Genomic DNA, 18,667 nt, shown 5'->3' with positions numbered 1-18,667 from the left:
AGTTTGTAAAGAATAAAGAGCAATAAATAATAAATAAATTGCAATAAATGGTTCACTGGCATGCCCCTGTTTAAAATGCAATATCCTGTTAAAAGTATTGCATGTCTTATTTTGTGTTTTATTTTGAAATACTCACTTCTCTTGTCCCCATTACCCCTTGTGTTTTCCTCACCCACACCTACTTCCAATCACTTACCTGCCCCTGGTTTTGTCATCAGGTAACCCTGTATATATACTCCTCTGATTTCCTTGTTCCTCTTCCATGTTGTCCTTGTGCCACCTCCTGTGTTTGTTGCTTTCCAGTGTTCACCTCATGTGATTCCATGGTTTGTGACTTTTGTTTGTTGTTTTTCTGACCTTTAGTGATAATGTGGATATGGAAACTTTGTTGAGATTATAACATGTTCATCATTTAAGTCCAAAGATTATACTGCTGTTGGGGCAGACGTAAAAATGAGCAAACCAGCCCCTGTAACTCTTCCATGTCTGTGGGGCTGTGTTTGGTTTGGGATGAGGTGACAGCTGTGCTCATACCCATGAGAGACAGTGAGATAATGTAGTAGATTATGACCTCTAAAGTTTTACCACAAACACTGCAGAAAACCTGTGCATTGAGAGATGAAATGTTTGATGTAACACTACAGAGAAAATGAGGCATGGCTAACTATAAATGATTAATTCATACTTTTGTCTCTAAAATTACAGAAAGAAGTGAAAAATGCTTATTGCAAGTCCAAGGTGATGTCATTGAATTTCTTGTTTTGTCTGATCAACAGCAACAAAATTTGTCATTTTACTATCAAATCAAATTAAAGTAGCAAATCCTCTCTTGACAAGCTGGAATAAGGCATGTGTTTATTATTTTTGCTCAGATACTGGGCAACTTGACCTGTTCTGATATCTACACTGTGTCCTCTTAGGCCAAATTGCCATTACTGGCCTCACTGGCTTCATAGTCTCACCATTCTGCTATGGCCCACTCAGTAGTCTATACCTTTGTTGTCATTTTCTGCCTACTCTTAATTGTTTTGGTTTTATTTGTTGCATCTAATCTCATCTATTTTGGTTGTTCTTCATCTCTTTGGAATCATTTTGTGTCAAGTCATACTTGCTTTGTGTCTTGTTGTACTTGTTTTGCATCTCTTGTACTCTTACATGTCTTTGTAGATGTTTTGTCTGTTTTTTATTTGTCACGTGTGCCTTTGTAGTTGTTTGAAGGCCATTTAATTTAGAGGTTCTGGTCTTAGAGGTTCTTGGCTACTTGGCTTACTGGGCCTGTGCCCAGTGGGCTCATTCCTAACCAATCCAGGGTTGTTTCTCAAAACCTTTCACCAAATTTTCTGACCTACTGCAGCTTTTAAAGGAAAAGCTGGAAAGAACTTATCTGAATGCTGCTAGCTGGTCAGTTGGTCAGAAACCACCATTGTATAACTGGTTCTACTAGTCTAACCAGTCACTGCTAAGTAACAGGCTGTCTGCTATTAGAAAGTTAGGAAATCTACATTTAAATTTGTGTCTTAGATGTGTGTAACATTTTCAGTATTGCTGTCTCATGTTTGATTTAGTTTTCATACTGTAAGGACCCACAGCACAGAGAATGTATAATTGGACCATGATCTTTTGACACCAGCCAGACAGATAGGTTTATACATGGGAGTATTTCACCATCTGAAGGTATAAATAGAATATTGCATTATCACAGGGGATTCAGTGTTGAATGGCCGCTGGTGTGGGTTTCTATTTTTGGTTCTAGTTACTGTGGAAACCAGAGGGCTCTGCAAGCATCCAGTATTTGCTGTTGCTATTTAGTGCCTCTGCTTCATAAAATGGATCCTCTATTGCTTTATTCTCAGAGAGATCAACACAGAGATTATAATAATTATATAAACATAGACTAATAGAGGGTCTTCTGGGGGAATTCTGCTCATCAGGACTGCTGCCCCAGCTCCTTGAAGATTCATGGCTAGGTTTGTGTATAAAGCCCTTCCAATGTGCCAACTACTAGCTAATTCCAAATTGATTTAATAATCAGGATTTCACTATTAAGACTAGCATTAAAACATATGGAATGTCTTTACTAGTTACGACTTTAGTAAAATGTAAATCAGTCACAGGGCACTTCTGTAGCACTCTTCAATCAAAAGCAAACAATAGTTTAATAATCTGTTTGGCATCTCTTTGTGGTTGTTTTATGTCTCATTTTAGTAAATTTGTGTCTTTTTCTGGGATATTTTGCAGTTGAAGAAAAAGGACACCCTGACCCCTTGGGACCCTGAGCCTGTGCCAGGTAAGACCGTTCAGTAATTCATCCATGGTTGTAAATAAATCTGGCCTCCCACGTAGACAAAGTGCAAAATAGACAGGCCTGTGGGTGTTGTAGCATGGCCCCAAATATAACTCAGTCAGTCACTGACAGATCTGAGGGGATAATCCTCACTCTTGCTTGTCTTACCTGGTATGTTTTCCTGTATTGATGAAGGGAAGCTTTTTCTATTTTGACAGGTCAAACAGTTTTTGTTAGGTTATGTGCTTACTCTAGTGCAAGTATTTCTGAAGAGATTACATCCAAAAAACATACAGTATATGTCTGAGAGTTGTAGTGTGAAGAAAGCTGACATGCCATTACTTCTGCGGTTTAACTTTGGGCAAGAACGCAAACTCATATGTATTTTGGTTGCTGTACCATAATGCAGTAGGTGCATCTCTGAGGTATCACTGCTGCACTACCTGCATGGAAAAATACCTGTCACTATATGATGCTCTGCATTTATTACCTGTGCCTGCCTTGTAAAAACAAGAATGATTTGAGTTTAAAAGTTAATACTTTACAATGGACTTTGACAAATCCCACCCCCATGCTCCATCAAGTATCAAGTTTGATCATATCTCAGCATTGCAGCATATGAACTTGCGCAGTTGTAATGGAATTGTAGGACTTCTTATCAATGTTGGCTTAAGGTGTGGACACAAATTGCAGCTGCCGAGCTGATTGTGATTATGCTTTGGGTGTGACGACTGATCTCATGACTCTGTTTATGTGGGTGAAAACAGTTATGTGTGCTTTGTCCAGTCTTTGGTGGTTTCGCATTGTCGTCAGGTTTGTCCAGAGCTTTCAACGTTGAGACTGAAAATACATTCTTGACACTGCAAACACTATAGCTGACAAAACAATTTCTCACACACAACTGAGCAAAGTCTGTTCAGTCCTGGAGCTTTAGTAATTACAAATATGTCGAGGGCAATGTCCAAGGACAGTAAACCTATCTGCATTTTTACAACTTGTAATCCCGTTTCTCTTTGTACATATTTCTTTCTCACAAGCTTGGTCTGAGAAAAGATTTGGCGTATTTTTTTTTTGCTTCCTCCTTACAGCTAGCACATGAGGACAGTTTATTACACTGTATCATGACACCAAAGCCTACTTATCCCTGTTATCCTCCTGTTGTGCTTCTCTTGCTTTGTGTGTATTGTACATCCAGTGTGATTTCAGTCATCCTGCTCCTGTACAACATCTGCTCAGTAGAGTTTAGGTGTTAACTGTGGTTGAGATTGTGCTGAATAATAGCATAGCAAAATTGATCTACATTTTGAATTATGGCTGTATCCATTAGTTGGTAAGGATTCTTCTTTAGTAATCTTTGTATACAGGCTCATAATCTACATATTTAATGATAAAGATGACGATGACTAGAAACAGCCCCATAGGGGTTTAGCATCATCTTTGCCAAAAGGAGTCTCAAACAGAAGAAAATTAGGTTTTTGGGAAGCCTTTAATGAGAAACTGAATTTTTTCTAATATTTCTTTGTCAGTTTAAGACGCAGCATTTCAGCCTACTCCCAGTTCTAAATTGCAAATTCAGATTCTGATACAGTTCATGTCCTAAATCAAATCCTTGAACCAAAGGAAGCCAGCAGATCATTATCTTGATTAAAGCCTTTGCTGTTAAATTCACAGCTGTCCATATCTTGGTGCCTTTAGGTCCTCATCCTCTTCACTGACTTCTTTCACTAACAGGTTTATCTGCACGCACGTCCTCTCTCTCTGTGTCAAGCTGCTTCTTAATCTTACACTCCTGTGTTGTCCTTTTCTGCAATTTTCTCCTATCCTTGTCAAAGCACAGCTGCTGTTCCCTGCTAAAAAACCCCTTGCCATTCTAAAAGTTTGGCTTTTACAGAGGAGCTTAATTCTTATAAGCCTTTTCTACGATTTTGCCAGATTTGCATTTTTGTAGTGACAGAATTGGCAGATGGGTTTTATTTAGTGGGGAAATGTGCCTTCAAGCACAAAGTCCTTTTTTCTCTGCATGATGCCATGTGCATCTTTAAAATGGTTTTGTACCATCTGCGTATTCTTAGCATCACCACGCACACCAAGGAGATCTTTGTGATTTTGTGATAAAAAAAAAAAGAGTTTTACTGTATCTTTACAAAATTCTCCCAGAGGAATGCCTTTCCTAACCATCCAGCTATCATTCAGCAGCCCTTATGGAGATAATAATAATGCAACAAATGTTGGCATTGACATGTATAATAATTTTAAGTACCTCCTGTGTCTTTATTTGTCAGAATAGAATAAAATTTAATAGAATAAATATTAGAAAGAAGCAAGAGGCATTATGAGCCAAAGTGGCTCAAGGATGGCGTTTCCATAATCCACTTTATTTATTTTCATTGTTCCTTGTTAATTTCATGGTAATATATGTGTGTGATAGAGAACACAGAGAGCAAAACTAAATCAATGAAGCATCTCTTTGAGTTAGAATACTTATCCTCAAGCCCAGGCCCGAGGGGGATTGATGGGCCTCCTCATTTTGTTCCAGGTCCTTGGGCTTTGAAAAGGATATGAATACAAGCTGTGTGGATTGATGGGTGGCTATTAGGGCTTGAGGTTCCTCTCTTATCAGCTGTGATGTAATTGATTTATGGAGAGCTGGTTTGAATCACAACAGGGATATAAGTGTGCTGATTTAGCCACTTAACACAAAAAAACAGGGCCACCAACAGCAGGTAGCTCTGTCTGAGAGGAACAAAAGAACACAGAGTAATCCACCTGCAATACCCTGTTGGAGCTGTTAATACCCTCTGTGACACAAGGGGGATGCTCCTGCTCAGTTTGTGTCTGACACAACTGTGGGAAATGTCTTTTCTTAACATCTTTGACCAGAAAAATCCAGCCTGAACAATGATAATTGTTCACATGTTGTGATGCAGGGACAGCATGAACGAGGGCCTGGATCATTACGCTTAACATATTAGCTTCAACCTCACTGACAGTCCAAGTCTGTGCTTCTGGTATTGTAACCATGGCAACCAGCATCACCTACAGTAGGTTTCCAGAAGCATCTAGTGTAGCGATGGCGTTTCTTTAGCCACTGTACATAGATGCATCGGTTCTCTGATGTGACACACACATACTGTATATCCATGAAAATAAAGTGATCAGTATGTTTTAAAACTGACAAAGACTTAAATCATAAAGCCAAAGAAACAGACAAGTAAATCTGCATCTATTTTTCCTGACAGGGCCCCATAACAAAATCTTCTCTAACGTGTATACGTGTGTGTGTGTGTCTATATTTAAAAGTATAATTGCCCATTCATATGTATATTAGGTTGGTACATTGGTTCGCCTATATTTGCCTATATTCGCCTATATTCGCCTGTATTATTAATGCTTTTCCTTTCACTTTTGTTGCTCCTTGATTTAAAAATTTCACAGTCCACTTTATTTTTCTTGTTTTGTTTTCTTGTAACATGGGATGACATCACTACAAGGTCTAAAAAAACTTTCATCATCACATATTTTACACATGTACTATGTGTACATAATACACAGCATTTAGGCTAGTGATGAAACAGGATTACTGAGTTGATCTCTGTGATTTCAGTTGTCGTGGATATATGGATAGATATGATAAAAAAAAAGCTTCTCAGCTTCTGGATGTCTCTACCTGAGATGCGCAGCTTCAAGGCCAGTTCAAATGTGAAATCCCACTGGTTGCTGTCCATGGTAAAACCCAACCCCCCCCCCTCCCCTGGTTAGACTGGCATCAGCCGGGTCGAGTCGGGACTTCACTTGTTGCACATAGGTGTGATAAGACCGAACACTGGTGCCAAAGCTTACTATGCGTCCTATGCATATATTCCATTACACACTGATTTTTACTGGTGACTGGTTTGCGCATGCGAAGAGGCAAGCTGAGGCCACTTTGTTAAACAGATGACCGTGTCGAGAGCATCTATCGCTCTCAATGCGCACCGCAGAATATGAGCGTTTATATCAACAAGATATTTGGACCTGGTAAGATAGATTTCCAGGTTTTATTTTTCCGCACGCCTCTCGTGCTGCTACGTTTCATGCAACAGGCTGCACCACCAATGTGGAGTCTACGCTGAGGAATAGTACCACCTGTAACTGTGCCAGTCTGCCCCCGACTTTCATGCCGACGCCGAGGATGAAGAAGCAAAACGTCCGGACCCTGTCGCTCATCCTCTGCATGTTCTCATATCTGTTGGTCGGCGCCGCGGTGTTTGACGCGCTGGAGTCCGAGTCGGAGAGCGCCCGCAGGCGCATCTTGGAGCAGAAGCGCAACGAGATGAAGAAGAAGTATCGCTTCTCCGAGGACGACTACCGCGAAATCGAGCGAGTGGTGCTGCAAGCTGAGCCCCATCGCGCCGGGAGACAGTGGAAATTTGCTGGCTCTTTTTACTTTGCCATAACAGTCATCACCACCATTGGTAAGCTAATGTAATGCATCCATCTTTTTTTTTTTTTTAATCCTACTGTTTTACTCAGTTGCTGTAGTGTTTACAGTGGAGCATTGACATGACTACAGAATTTAAGGGTGTGTTATTCACAATGTTATTCTAATTTTCATCACTCTGCATCAAGGTTATGGACATGCAGCACCGGGCACAGATGCAGGAAAGGTGTTCTGCATGTTCTACGCTGTACTGGGCATTCCTCTCACTTTGGTCATGTTCCAGAGCCTGGGAGAAAGGATGAACACATTTGTCCGATACCTCCTCCATAAGGCGAAACAGTGCATGGGCTTTCGACGCCCTGAAGTGTCCATGGAGAACATGGTCCTGGTAGGCTTCCTGTCCTGCATTGGAACACTGTGTGTGGGAGCTGCAGCTTTCTCCCACTTTGAGGGATGGAGCTTCTTCCACGCTTACTACTACTGCTTCATCACACTCACCACGATTGGTTTTGGGGACTTTGTGGCCTTGCAGAAAAAGGAGGACCTCCAGGAGAAAACTCCCTACGTGGCGTTCAGTTTCATGTACATCCTGGTGGGGCTAACTGTTATTGGGGCCTTCCTTAATCTCGTGGTGCTTCGCTTCCTCACCATGAACACTGAGGATGAGAGGAGAGATGCTCAAGAGAGGGCGTCACTGAAGCGGGAGAGAGGCCTTCTGGATGGGGCTGTGGGCCTCCATGTTGTAGGTGAACAGAGCAGAGGCAGCCACAGGGAGAGGAACAGGAGCAATGTAGTGCACAGTCACAGCACGCTGTTCCTCCCAATGGAGGAAGGAACCAGCCGCACCAACCTCATTGCTTCCCCAGCGGAGGATCAGGAGAGGCGAAGAAGCCCCTGCACACACAGGCTACATTTTCAGATCAAGGGAGGAGGATGCAGGCCAGAGTCGAGCCTCAGCTCTCTCTGCTCTTGTGTATGCTATCGCTTAGGGATTTGTGATAGTCCCCTTGTGTCCCACAGTGAACACCATGGCTGCCATATCAATTCTGTTTATTACAACTCGGTCTCCTACAGGATCCAGGGCTGCTCGCCGGGTTCCAGGGACAACACTGGACTCTCGTCCCCAGGAAGCACACTCTCACCTGGGCATAGCTTCCGAGAGTTCCCTCGTTCAAGAAGGAAGTCAGTGTAAAGAGCACCATGTAGTGAGGGAAAGTGTTTGCACTGACTGTAAACAGTATTTTCAATGACACTGTATTTTGTGTTATATTTCTTTTGTGCATGTCAGCTGATGATTCTGTTAACTGAGTAAGTTGTCTGTTGTGGCTATTGAAAATAATTTTATTTGTAAAGCAAAATGGGATTTCTTTTCTTCTTTCATCTTGCCATTATTTATGTATGTGACTCTGCTGTTTTCCTTGCATGTAGAAGCCAAAGTGCAGTGCATGCAGAAGAGAATGTATAGCACACAATGTGAATGCACGAGTGCTGTGTGAAGGTTGGGCTTTTTATCTACAATTTTAACTAAAGTATTTTGGTTATAGTGCTTTTCATTGACTGTAACTTTTCAGTGAAGGTATGTGAATGACTCTGCTCCTGTTTTAGACAAAACCCTAAATTTTTCATGCCATAGCTAGAAGATGTCATTATACTTTTATATATATATTTAAAAAAGCCTTAAACAATTTTGACCAAGTACATGAGATATGTGGCGTCTTAGCTCAGTGAATTTAATAAAAACCCTTTTATTACTTATCATTGGGGATGTCAGAATAACTTTTCTGTGCATCATTCAGCACTGATGCACTATATAGAGATTATACTTGTTACATAACTGATTCAAATTTAACTGATGTAGCACTTAACAGGTATGTAGCAGGTTACGAGTGAACTTCCCACTGTTCTGGAAAAGTTGTCATTTTCCGGACACAATGGTGGTGTTTCCTTGTTCTTGGTTTGCAGTCAGTCTCTTACAGTATTGTTTTATTAAACCAAAGGACAGCACCATTAAATGTGTGAGTGTATTTATTTTAAGCAAAGTTCATTATGTGATTTAAGAAATCAACTCACATTTGTATGAAGTTGCCAAGCTTTTGTGTTCATTCGTCTTCCTCTGCTCTGTTTCAATCTACTGGAACTTCTTTAGTTTTGATTTAAATAAAAATAGGACTCAAAGGCCTTAACTCTCCTTTTTCCTTTTCTTGTACACCACAGGAACGGTACAGATGAACAGGTACCAGAATGGGGTAAATAAACTTTTAGAGACAACAGGAATTACGGTAACTAATATACAGTGCATGATAAACCCAACAATGAATCCTTTTATTTATTTACAGGTCAGAAGACTTTGTTGAAGTGTTTTTAAACCATAAATATTTTGTTGAAGAATGATGGTTTAAACATTGGTTATATTTAACCTTAAAAAAAAAATCACTTTTCATCTTATTTAGCCCAGTTTCAAACTAAAGTTTGACACTTTTTTTTATTTGCAAATCATCCAATCAATTCCTACTGGGAAAACACCACTGGGGGGGGGGGGGGGGGGGGGGGGGTGGAGCTATGTGCATTTACTCCAGTATTGGTACAAGTACCTAAAGAACAATGCTCCAGTATTGTTCTTTAGGTACTTGTACTCTACCAAATATTGTTCTTTTTATTCCACTGCATTTATTTGAAAGCTGTAGTTACTTGTCAGTGCACAGATTTTTATAAAACAATTATGATTACCTTACGAAATCTAATGCATTGTTATAGATTAAACCACTATATGCAATAGTATGTATTGTATTGTACATATATGTGAGTATGTATCTGTGTCCTGGGCTTGACGTAGGTGTACACTTTGTTCTGGGTTCATAACTCACCCACAGATCTGTCTTTTTGAGATATGAAGTAAATAATAAAATGGCCATAAACAACAAAAATAAGAAAAATGCCTCTGTTCTAAGCGCAGTAGCCAATATTTCAAGTCATTAAATACCACACCTTCTCAACTGTCGTGAGATAAAATCACATCATGTATCTTAACGACTGCACAGTGCCTCCCTTTGCTATTTTTAAAACCTGTTTTCGGTCTGGAATGAGGAACAGAAATCATGAAGTCTTTACATAAGTGTCCCCAAGCATACATTTCAAGCCATCTGTTGATCTGCTGGAATAGTAGGCTGCTTTACATATAAATGTAAAACTGATTGGGCAATAGAGTCTGAAATGGTGATTGGTTATGAAATGCCATCTGCTCTGGCTGCTTCAGGGTAGAAACACGGACGTTTACTCTCTTCCTTACGCTGTCACATCGCATGCTCTAGTTAAGAACCTTTCTTTATTGTGCGCAACAAGTCAGATTGTACGGTATGTTGGTCTTATGCTTTCTAATACAAAGGATGTTCATCATTCTGTATGATCTGATGGCAGAGAAAAAGAGGTGCAGTAAATTACAATAACTTTGACAAGGGGGCCCTCTGCAGGGGAAAATGCTTTGGGGCTATTTAAGGAACATATCATAGTGTAATGTGAAACATTTACCCACTAGAGGGCAGTATGTGTCCATATGGCAGCAGTGATCTGGCTGATATTCTTCCCTGTGTTCATCAGTAAAAGTGTAGTTTGATTTAATTTGGACACTACGAACAGTACAGAAATCAGGCTTTAAACTCCCAGCCCTCTGGACTGGTTAAGCTGTAGGAATCAAGGATCCAAAAAAAATCCAAAACCAAGCTAGTTCACAAATTCTGAACAAGAAGCATATAAGACAAATCATCTTTTATTTATACAACCCAATATCACAAATCACCAGTTTGCCTCAAGGGGGATTTGCAGGCTGCACAGCATATGATACCTCTATCCTCAGACCCTCGATTCAGATCAAAGACAGAGAAATTAATCTAACTGTCCAAAGTGGTCGTTGTATGAAGATGAAAGCAGAAAGTTGGGGTGGGTGAAATCATAAAATTATGCTTAATCTAATACCAAGTAAAGCCAGCACCAGAATCACTTACATCAATACGTATATGCACTTTTAAAAAAAATTAAAATTAGTTAAAATCCTGTCGTTCTTTGAAGTGAGGTGAATCCATTATCATACTTCTGAATGTATTTTCATCATTGCTCAGTGATTTTCCAAACATTAAACAATTGTTAAAGCATTAATCAATGTTAAAGCACTGATAAAACATTAATTAGGCATCAAAACATTTTTATAGACAATAACTCATAACTGAGGAGGTTATTGCTCCGTGTTTGCCCACATTCAACAGCAACAGAGAAACAGAGTGCCCAGTCTGTGATCTAACATGAGACGGAGCAGCTTCTTGGGTACTGATCCTTTCGACACTCTTCCTGATACTCTGAGATGCAGTAATTGAGTCTGAAATGTCGTCTTATTGGCCCCCAGTGGCAGAGGTCCCACATCCCATTAACTCTCAAGTACCACTGTTTCAAGCAGAGAGTCAAAGGAAAATACAAATGTAACTCTGAGTGAGCTGCTGTACTTTTTGCCTATATTATCCACAGGCACTTTTTTCACTGACTGGCCTTGTTTGCTGTAATTTCATTAGACAATCAATATCTGTCAAATCAACATTTGTAGCTATCATTTCTTATACAAATTAGCCCACATTGTTCGTACCGAATGCATCGATTGAAATATTAATTTTCCGGGAACCTGTTATTAAACGAACTGCCTGAGTGGTACAAAGAACCTATTGGCACAAAACCAGGACACATCATGTTTTGGATTGATTGCAGCAAAGATGCTCAAACCTTTAATAGCACAGAGGCTAAAACAGTTACAAATTACATGGCATGGTGCTCGACTGATGGCCACTTCACATGCCAGTTTCATTTGCATGTCCTTGGATGAGAGGTTTGGGTTAAAAAAGATGAATTTCAATTAAATCAGAGTACAATCCTGCTGCTAATTAAATCTTTTTGTACTATACAATATATTATCATTGCTGCACTTTCCACTGTAGAATTCACTCTTGTTTGAAGTGGGCTAAAACAGAAAGAAATGATCTTTCTTTCCTAATACAAGAACGTAACATAAACCTGAGAAAATTCCCCCTGGTGACAGAAGAATCCCTTCATCTTATATAGCCTTTTTTTTTTTTTTTAAATCTGCCCAAACAATTTTTGGTTTTGTGAGGATTTTTATTTTTTTGTGCCGAAGGACATAGATCAAAGTAAGGTGCTACATCTGCTGCTAAAATGATCTTGAAAGGGATAATCAAATAGAGACTCATCAAAATTGGAGCTGGTGCTAGTGGTCTTTGGAGAGATAATATATATAAAAATGTGGTCTGTTGTAAGTAACATTATATTAACATCCTGTTATCCCCCCCCGCCCCCACCCCTATACACTCACACACATTCAAGATAAGGCTCGCACTCCTGCCAAAATACATCTTGTGTGACACAGCTAATGGGTCAATTTTAAATCTTCTGCTTTACCATTTACCAACTGATGACTGTAAGAAAGCCTGCATTGAAAGCTTTAAACCAAATCTTTATTGCCATCACTCAGCAAACTCCCGTCTGATCTCTTTATTGTGAGATATGCCACTGATGGTTGTGAACGTGTGCAGCATACAGCCCAGGGTCTTTGTTTTATCAAACCGAAAACATATAAAGTAAAAGTAAAATTTAGGGCTCAAGTGAAAAATTAAAGTAAAATAAAAATGAAAAATCAGATTCTTATTTAAGAATAAAATCTATTTATGAAACTTCTCTTGACTTAAAATGCACTTAGATTTAAGAGAGCTGCATAGAGTAGATCCGAGTGCTTACTGATGTGATCACTTGAAAGTTGCTTGTAAAGCGTCTTATACTTTAACTGTCATATCCTGGCTCCGGAGATGTGATGTGACTCAGCAAAGAAACTTTTTTTTTTTCTTTAGAAACTCCTAAATAGTTTTTATGTGTAATTCTTAAAAGTTTGATGAATACAAGGCCAAGTCTGAGGCGAATCCTCTGCTTTTTCCTCTCTCAATGAAAACTCCTCCACTCCTCCTCTCTGATCATCCTATAATTCACACAAGTACACAGAGTCAGAGAAACAAAGGTTGACGGTTGATGGAAGATGCAACAGTCATGCAACTTTAGTTTTCGCCGCTGGGAGGCAGTGACACACTGGTTGGCTCACACAATGTGCCTCCTATATTTGCCCAGCTGTAGCTTTGTGTGCCATCATTACCCCCCTAACTCCCCACCTCCCCATCCTCTTTACTCCTGCCACAACTGATCTGAGTATAAGATGGAGGTAAGCAATGATGAATAACAATTAGGATCTTTCTGAAAGGATAGAGGTCAGTATCAATATGAGAATTTTATATGCTGAATCTTTCATCGTTCATTTCACTACAAATGTTCCCGGAACACGCTGCAACGCAGCTCAAACAACACAATAATTAAACACTTACTTCAAACTGATATGTGAGCAAATAAATTGGACATCGATACACACACACACACACACAGAGAACGAGACAAAATAATCACATCCACTGTGCTGAATTCTCTGCAGGAAAGTCATTAATGGTTTTAAATGAGGATGAGCTGCCACTGATACAACTGATCTGTGTGTGAAATGGAATTAGGTGGCTGAGGATGACAAGTGGAATCTTTTATAGCCAATACTCATTGCTCACTGTGGCAGTGTAAATGATGCTTATTTTTGTCTGCTGCTCGGTGGTTAACAAATGGCACTGACACCTCACATTTTCTGTCTCCCATTGACATATAATCAATTAAACTGATATAATCATCTATATTATCACCGAGACAATGTGATATTTTAATCTCGCTTGTTATCTAACAGAGGTGGTCACAGACAGTATTCATAGGTAGATGGAAACTCAGTACGTTTACTCAGGCTCTACAATACTTGACCTTCACTTCTACTGCTCTGCGTTTAACTCTTAACTTTTACTCCTGTATGATGCAGTAACTAAATGCTTTTAACACCTGATCACTTTATACAATCAGCTGCCAGTTTATTAGGTACACCAAGCTAAAAGTAGTACACGACATTGGAGTGGAGTGGAGTACATTTTTAAAGGCAGGATTTTTACTGGTAATGGAGTATTTTAACAGTGTGATGTTACTGCCCGAATCTGCTTGAATTTTGGTATAAATTCTTTTTTTATTTTCTTCAACCGATTTTATTTTATTTTATTTTATTATATATTTATGAGATCATCTTGTAAATTATAAGGCATCGTTATGGATTACGTGGTCCATAGTGTACTGTATGAAGGATTTGGCTGGATGAGATGGATGAGCAAGGCATTCATGTACATGTATAATCTAATAATATTAATCCAATGGAATAATATAATATATACTAATAAAACATTCCTAGGGAGTATTTTTCTGCCTATGCTTGCTGACTGTGTCCCTCTGCTGTTTGGTGCTGAGTAGGTGGTGTACAGTGTTTTTTCAGAGCGTTTTCACCACAAACAACTACACCTGAAAATGATGCTGATGAAAGAAAGCAAAACAATGAGCTGGAAAATACTTTAAAAACGTTGTACAGCTGAGAATAATAATTCTCTGTGGATTTGTCTCTATAAGCAACACCTTTCACGTCACACATCTGACGCATTGCTAATACAAAAACACTGATTAAACCGGCTTTAAGTACATTTTTGCTGATATTAGGTTTTTACTTAAGTAAGATTCTAAATGCACAACTTGCATAATTGTACTTCCATTTATGTAAAGGATCAGAATACTGCATCTACTGATCATCCCTGGGCCACATGTTCATAACCCCCCCAAACACCAAACACACACACACACACACACACACACACACACACACACATCACCAGAACTTCTAACAATCGATCAGAGCTGCTGACGCTCCTCATCCCAGCGCCTTATGTTGGTCTCTGAGCAATTAGCCTGCTTGCATCCTAGTGTGTACACAGCACTATGTAGCTAATCTCACTCCCTTTTCACTTTCTCTCTTTCCTTTATCGATTCTTTTATCTCCTGGCGGACATGTTTCTTTTTTTTTTTTTCCACATAGTTTGACTGTCTGACACATATAACTGGAGGTGTGACAGCTTTTACAGCTTTTACACTAATACCCTTTATTTGCCTGTAAAAGGCTATTGTTGGGAAGTCAGTAATGGATGTGTGCGTCTGAGGCTGTCAAGTCTTTGCCTGTGTGCGTTTGTGTAGGTATGTATGTGGTGTGTGCATGTGGTTTGTGTAGGTGTGTGTCACAAAGACGTTTCTTTTACAGTGCTGTCGTAAAAAAAAGACATTCATCGCCCCAGAGAGAGGGACCATTTCTGTTTCACAGGCAAAATGGTCTCTCAACTCCAGAGATTACAGCTTTTTATATATATATATATATATATATATATATATATATATATATATATATATATATATATATATATATATATATATATATATATATATATGTGTATATATCGTTTATGTTACTTTTCAAGCAAAATATGTCAAACATTTCATAGCTCTGGCTTCTTAAATGTGAATATTTGCTGCTTTTCTCTGTTTAATGTCATTGTAAATGAAATATCTTTGGGTTGTGAGCTGTTGGTCAGACAATACAAGACTGAAGACTGACTGAAGACATCTGGCCTCTGTCGACATTTTTCAAATGTTTTTATAAGCCAAACAATTAATCAGGAGAATAATCAGCAAGTTAATCGATAAAGAAAATAACATTTTAGTCACAGTTTTAGTGTTTATCACAGGGCTTCTTTGATTGCCTGAGAATGTACAGTTGTTTCTATTCATCTGTACACTCTGGTTAGTCTATACACTATATTTTTATTGATTAAAATGTCTCAAGCTGCACAAAAGACTAAAAAATAGTTTCACATTTTATGAATGAGTTTAGCAAGTGCAAGTCATCACACTGTATCTATACAAAACAAAGTATTTGTATGTGTGTGTGTGTGTGTGTGTGTGTGTGTGTGTGTGTGCTGTGAAGCTCCAGAGAGAGATGAATTGGTTTAGTGAAATCTTTAGCCTGTGGATAAATGTCCATTCTTTAAATTATATAAACAAGGCCCAGTCTCAACCCAGCAGGAATCTTTAGTCACAATATAACTTAATGAATTGGAAAGAGCTGAAGATAGACTGCATTTAGTTTAAAAACCTAGCACAAAGTAATCAATGCTTCTTGTTTTATTTTTTTATTTATTTATTTTTTCCAACTTGCAGCCAAAAGACTAATGACACAGTTGCCATCCAGCAGCAGAGTAAACACGACTGAGGCTCCCTGCTGGCTGCTGCATGCAGTGACCTGGGAATGAAGGAGCACAGTCGTGCTGACTCGGTGAATCTGAACACCACAGAGGCTGGCTTGTCACAGTGCCAACCATTCGATTTGTTTAGAGACACAATATGGCCATCTTGGCTGTGTGCTGGAAAAGACGCCAGGGGAGCCGGTACTTGCCAGCCAACTTTCTCTTGTTGCTCTTTCTCTCTTATTTTTCACAGTGAAACCACACTCTGCAGGGAGCATTTGAATAAGGAAATGTGCTTTCATGGAAGATTCAAAGCCGTGATCAAACATGCAGTGTTCTCTGAAATAAGTCAACATTTTGACACTTTCATTGTCTTCAGCTTGATTTATGGCTTTCAGCCTCATAATATATTCATATTACTGTTTTTTTTTTTACAGTTCTCTAAAATATGATTCTTTTCATGCACATTATTTTACTGTTTGATGCAAAATGTCTTAATGAGTAAGCTTCTAACAAATAAACCTGTTTGAATTATTTCTACTATGACAAATAAAAGCCATTATCGTTTTTACATAATGACTGCATTAATCGCTCTGATAACAGTATTATCACGAGCTTGATCTGTCACCCTTCTCTTCTCTGTGACAACAGCTGCTAATAGTGAGTTAGAAGAACACAACCTTCACGTTAATGCAGAGATGAAAATTTTGCTCTGTCAAAACTTAGATTTCCTACATTCTGAGTGTTGCACACTGCACAGCAAAAGTGATAAAAGAAAAATGGAGCCATTAATGATTAGTAAGTGTTGATCTGGGGTCAACAAATCCCACAAAAAGACCGAAACGAGCAGCTACAATTTCTGACTCCCCTGCCCTGTCTGTGTCCTAGCTCCAAGCTCCTTCATTCCCACTGAAGATAAGTCTTTAAAAACAAGAAATAAATCGTTTCATTCTCAAAAAATAATAATTTCCTAAAACAGCTGGATACTGTTTTAAACAAACAAAAGTAAATTACGTAGGGACTCTGTCTTCAGTTACGGTTTAATACACTTTCGGTGTATTTACGACAGTAACAGTATACACTTAAATTGTAACAAAAATTGGAACTGTCTCCTACTGAAGACATACAGTAGTTCGCTCAAAACCTGTCCACAGAGATGTCTTCAGATTACCCAGAGGACCTGGGACATTGCTTCTGGAAAGACGCGTTGCTGTTGCGTTTTTCAAATACTATTTTGTGATACTTTCAGAACCACAAACCAAATTTCACCCACCTTCACGTATTGGAATGATGACAAAAGTTTCAAAACTACTGTACCTGGTGGGATAGATACTTCTACTTCTACTTCTACTACTTATTTAGACAAACTGACCCTCTAAAGTCTAGAGTCCCTCATCTGATTGAACTGACTGCTGTGTATACTGAATACTGCTGTGCATGATCATACATAACGAGAACTTATTACAAATCATTATTAAGTGCAGTCCAAGGTTTCAGTGACTCTTTATTATTAGAACTCATTTTGTGGAATTCAACAAAAGATTGAATGGATCAATTCAAAATGGAAATGAAGCCTTTGTGTCCATTCATATGATGGAAAAGTACGAAAACGCAGCACTAGATAAATGATATGTCGTGTCAGTCCCCAGGTCAGTGCTATATGGACCCTATTGAAACAAGATGTATGTGAAGCATATATATCCCTTATGAATGTACTAGTGTATTCATGAGTGAAGCATACGAAAGTGACAATGCATCCTTTCAGATTTCTCTTAATGCTACATGCATGTAATCAGGAAAGTGACTGTACAGTATGGTAATTACAGCATTCTGGAATCAACATTTCAGAATAAAATAAAGTATACTGGCTACATTTATAAAGGCGTTTTCCAACGTTTTTGGCTTATGACCTCTCACAAAAAAACTGTGTCTACCTGGGGCCCTTTGTTATGTGTTTCACAAATCCATTAGTTGTTCCACCAAAGCGTGATTTCCCCTCTTCCTCTTCTTCTTATCACTTCTTTGTCTGTTCAGCTGTTTCATGCACAAAGAATGTTTTACAAAAAGCAAAGATTAGAGAAAACAAAACAAAAAAAAATGTGGGGCATGATGATCGTTCAGTTCGGAAGTGTTTTTGTCATTTCAGTTCTTCCTTTCATGTACTTGCCACCTAGTCAAATTCCATCTGATGAAACCTGAAGCAAGTGCCGTGGTTTTCCACTCGGGAGGCAGACTGCGAGGAATCTGGGGAATTGGAGGAATGAAGAGAGAAATCCACGGAAAGTGGAAAAATAAGAAACAATAAATTCAAATGTGGAAGAAGCGCAAGAGTAAACTTTCTGTTTACCAGAAGTGTGTTCTGCTGCAATAATTGCCGGGGAGAAAGACGTGAAAAGGTGTGTCAAGTGTGACCTAATTAACTACAGCAGAGACTTAAACTGCTCTCAAGTGAACTGCAGTCGAAGGGAATGCAGAGCTGAACTACCTGTATGAGTCGGTGGAGAAAGACACGCAGCTTCCCCATTTATTCTGCAGTTTTAAAATATTGTGCTGGTAAATTGCATTAACAGAGATCATAATGATATTATGGATCTCAGTGAGATAAATGACAAGTCGGTGTAATGGGGAATCAATACAATTAGGAGCCAGCTTCGTCGTTGGTTACACTGATGTCAAAACTTGCTTGCCTCCCCCACTTTTTTCTTCCCTGTTTTATTTCATAGGACCCATCAT

At 39.0% G+C, this 18,667-nt stretch overlaps 1 protein-coding gene across 1 annotated transcript; it reads left to right on the top strand.

Annotated features, from left to right (window-relative positions):
* The first annotated feature begins 6,285 nt into the window (after nt 1-6,285).
* On the top strand, nt 6,286-8,705 carry kcnk15 (potassium channel, subfamily K, member 15). Its single transcript, XM_041064336.1, has 2 exons — nt 6,286-6,738; nt 6,893-8,705. Exons 1-2 carry the CDS (start codon nt 6,441-6,443, stop codon nt 7,894-7,896), a joined length of 1,302 nt encoding a protein of 433 aa, XP_040920270.1. The 5' UTR covers nt 6,286-6,440; the 3' UTR covers nt 7,897-8,705.
* Nucleotides 8,706-18,667: the final 9,962 nt, after the last annotated feature.

The sequence above is a fragment of the Toxotes jaculatrix genome, chromosome 2 (genome assembly GCF_017976425.1).
Source record: "Toxotes jaculatrix isolate fToxJac2 chromosome 2, fToxJac2.pri, whole genome shotgun sequence".
NCBI classification, from domain to species: domain Eukaryota; kingdom Metazoa; phylum Chordata; class Actinopteri; family Toxotidae; genus Toxotes; species Toxotes jaculatrix.
This window is presented reverse-complemented; position numbering and strand designations above follow the sequence as displayed.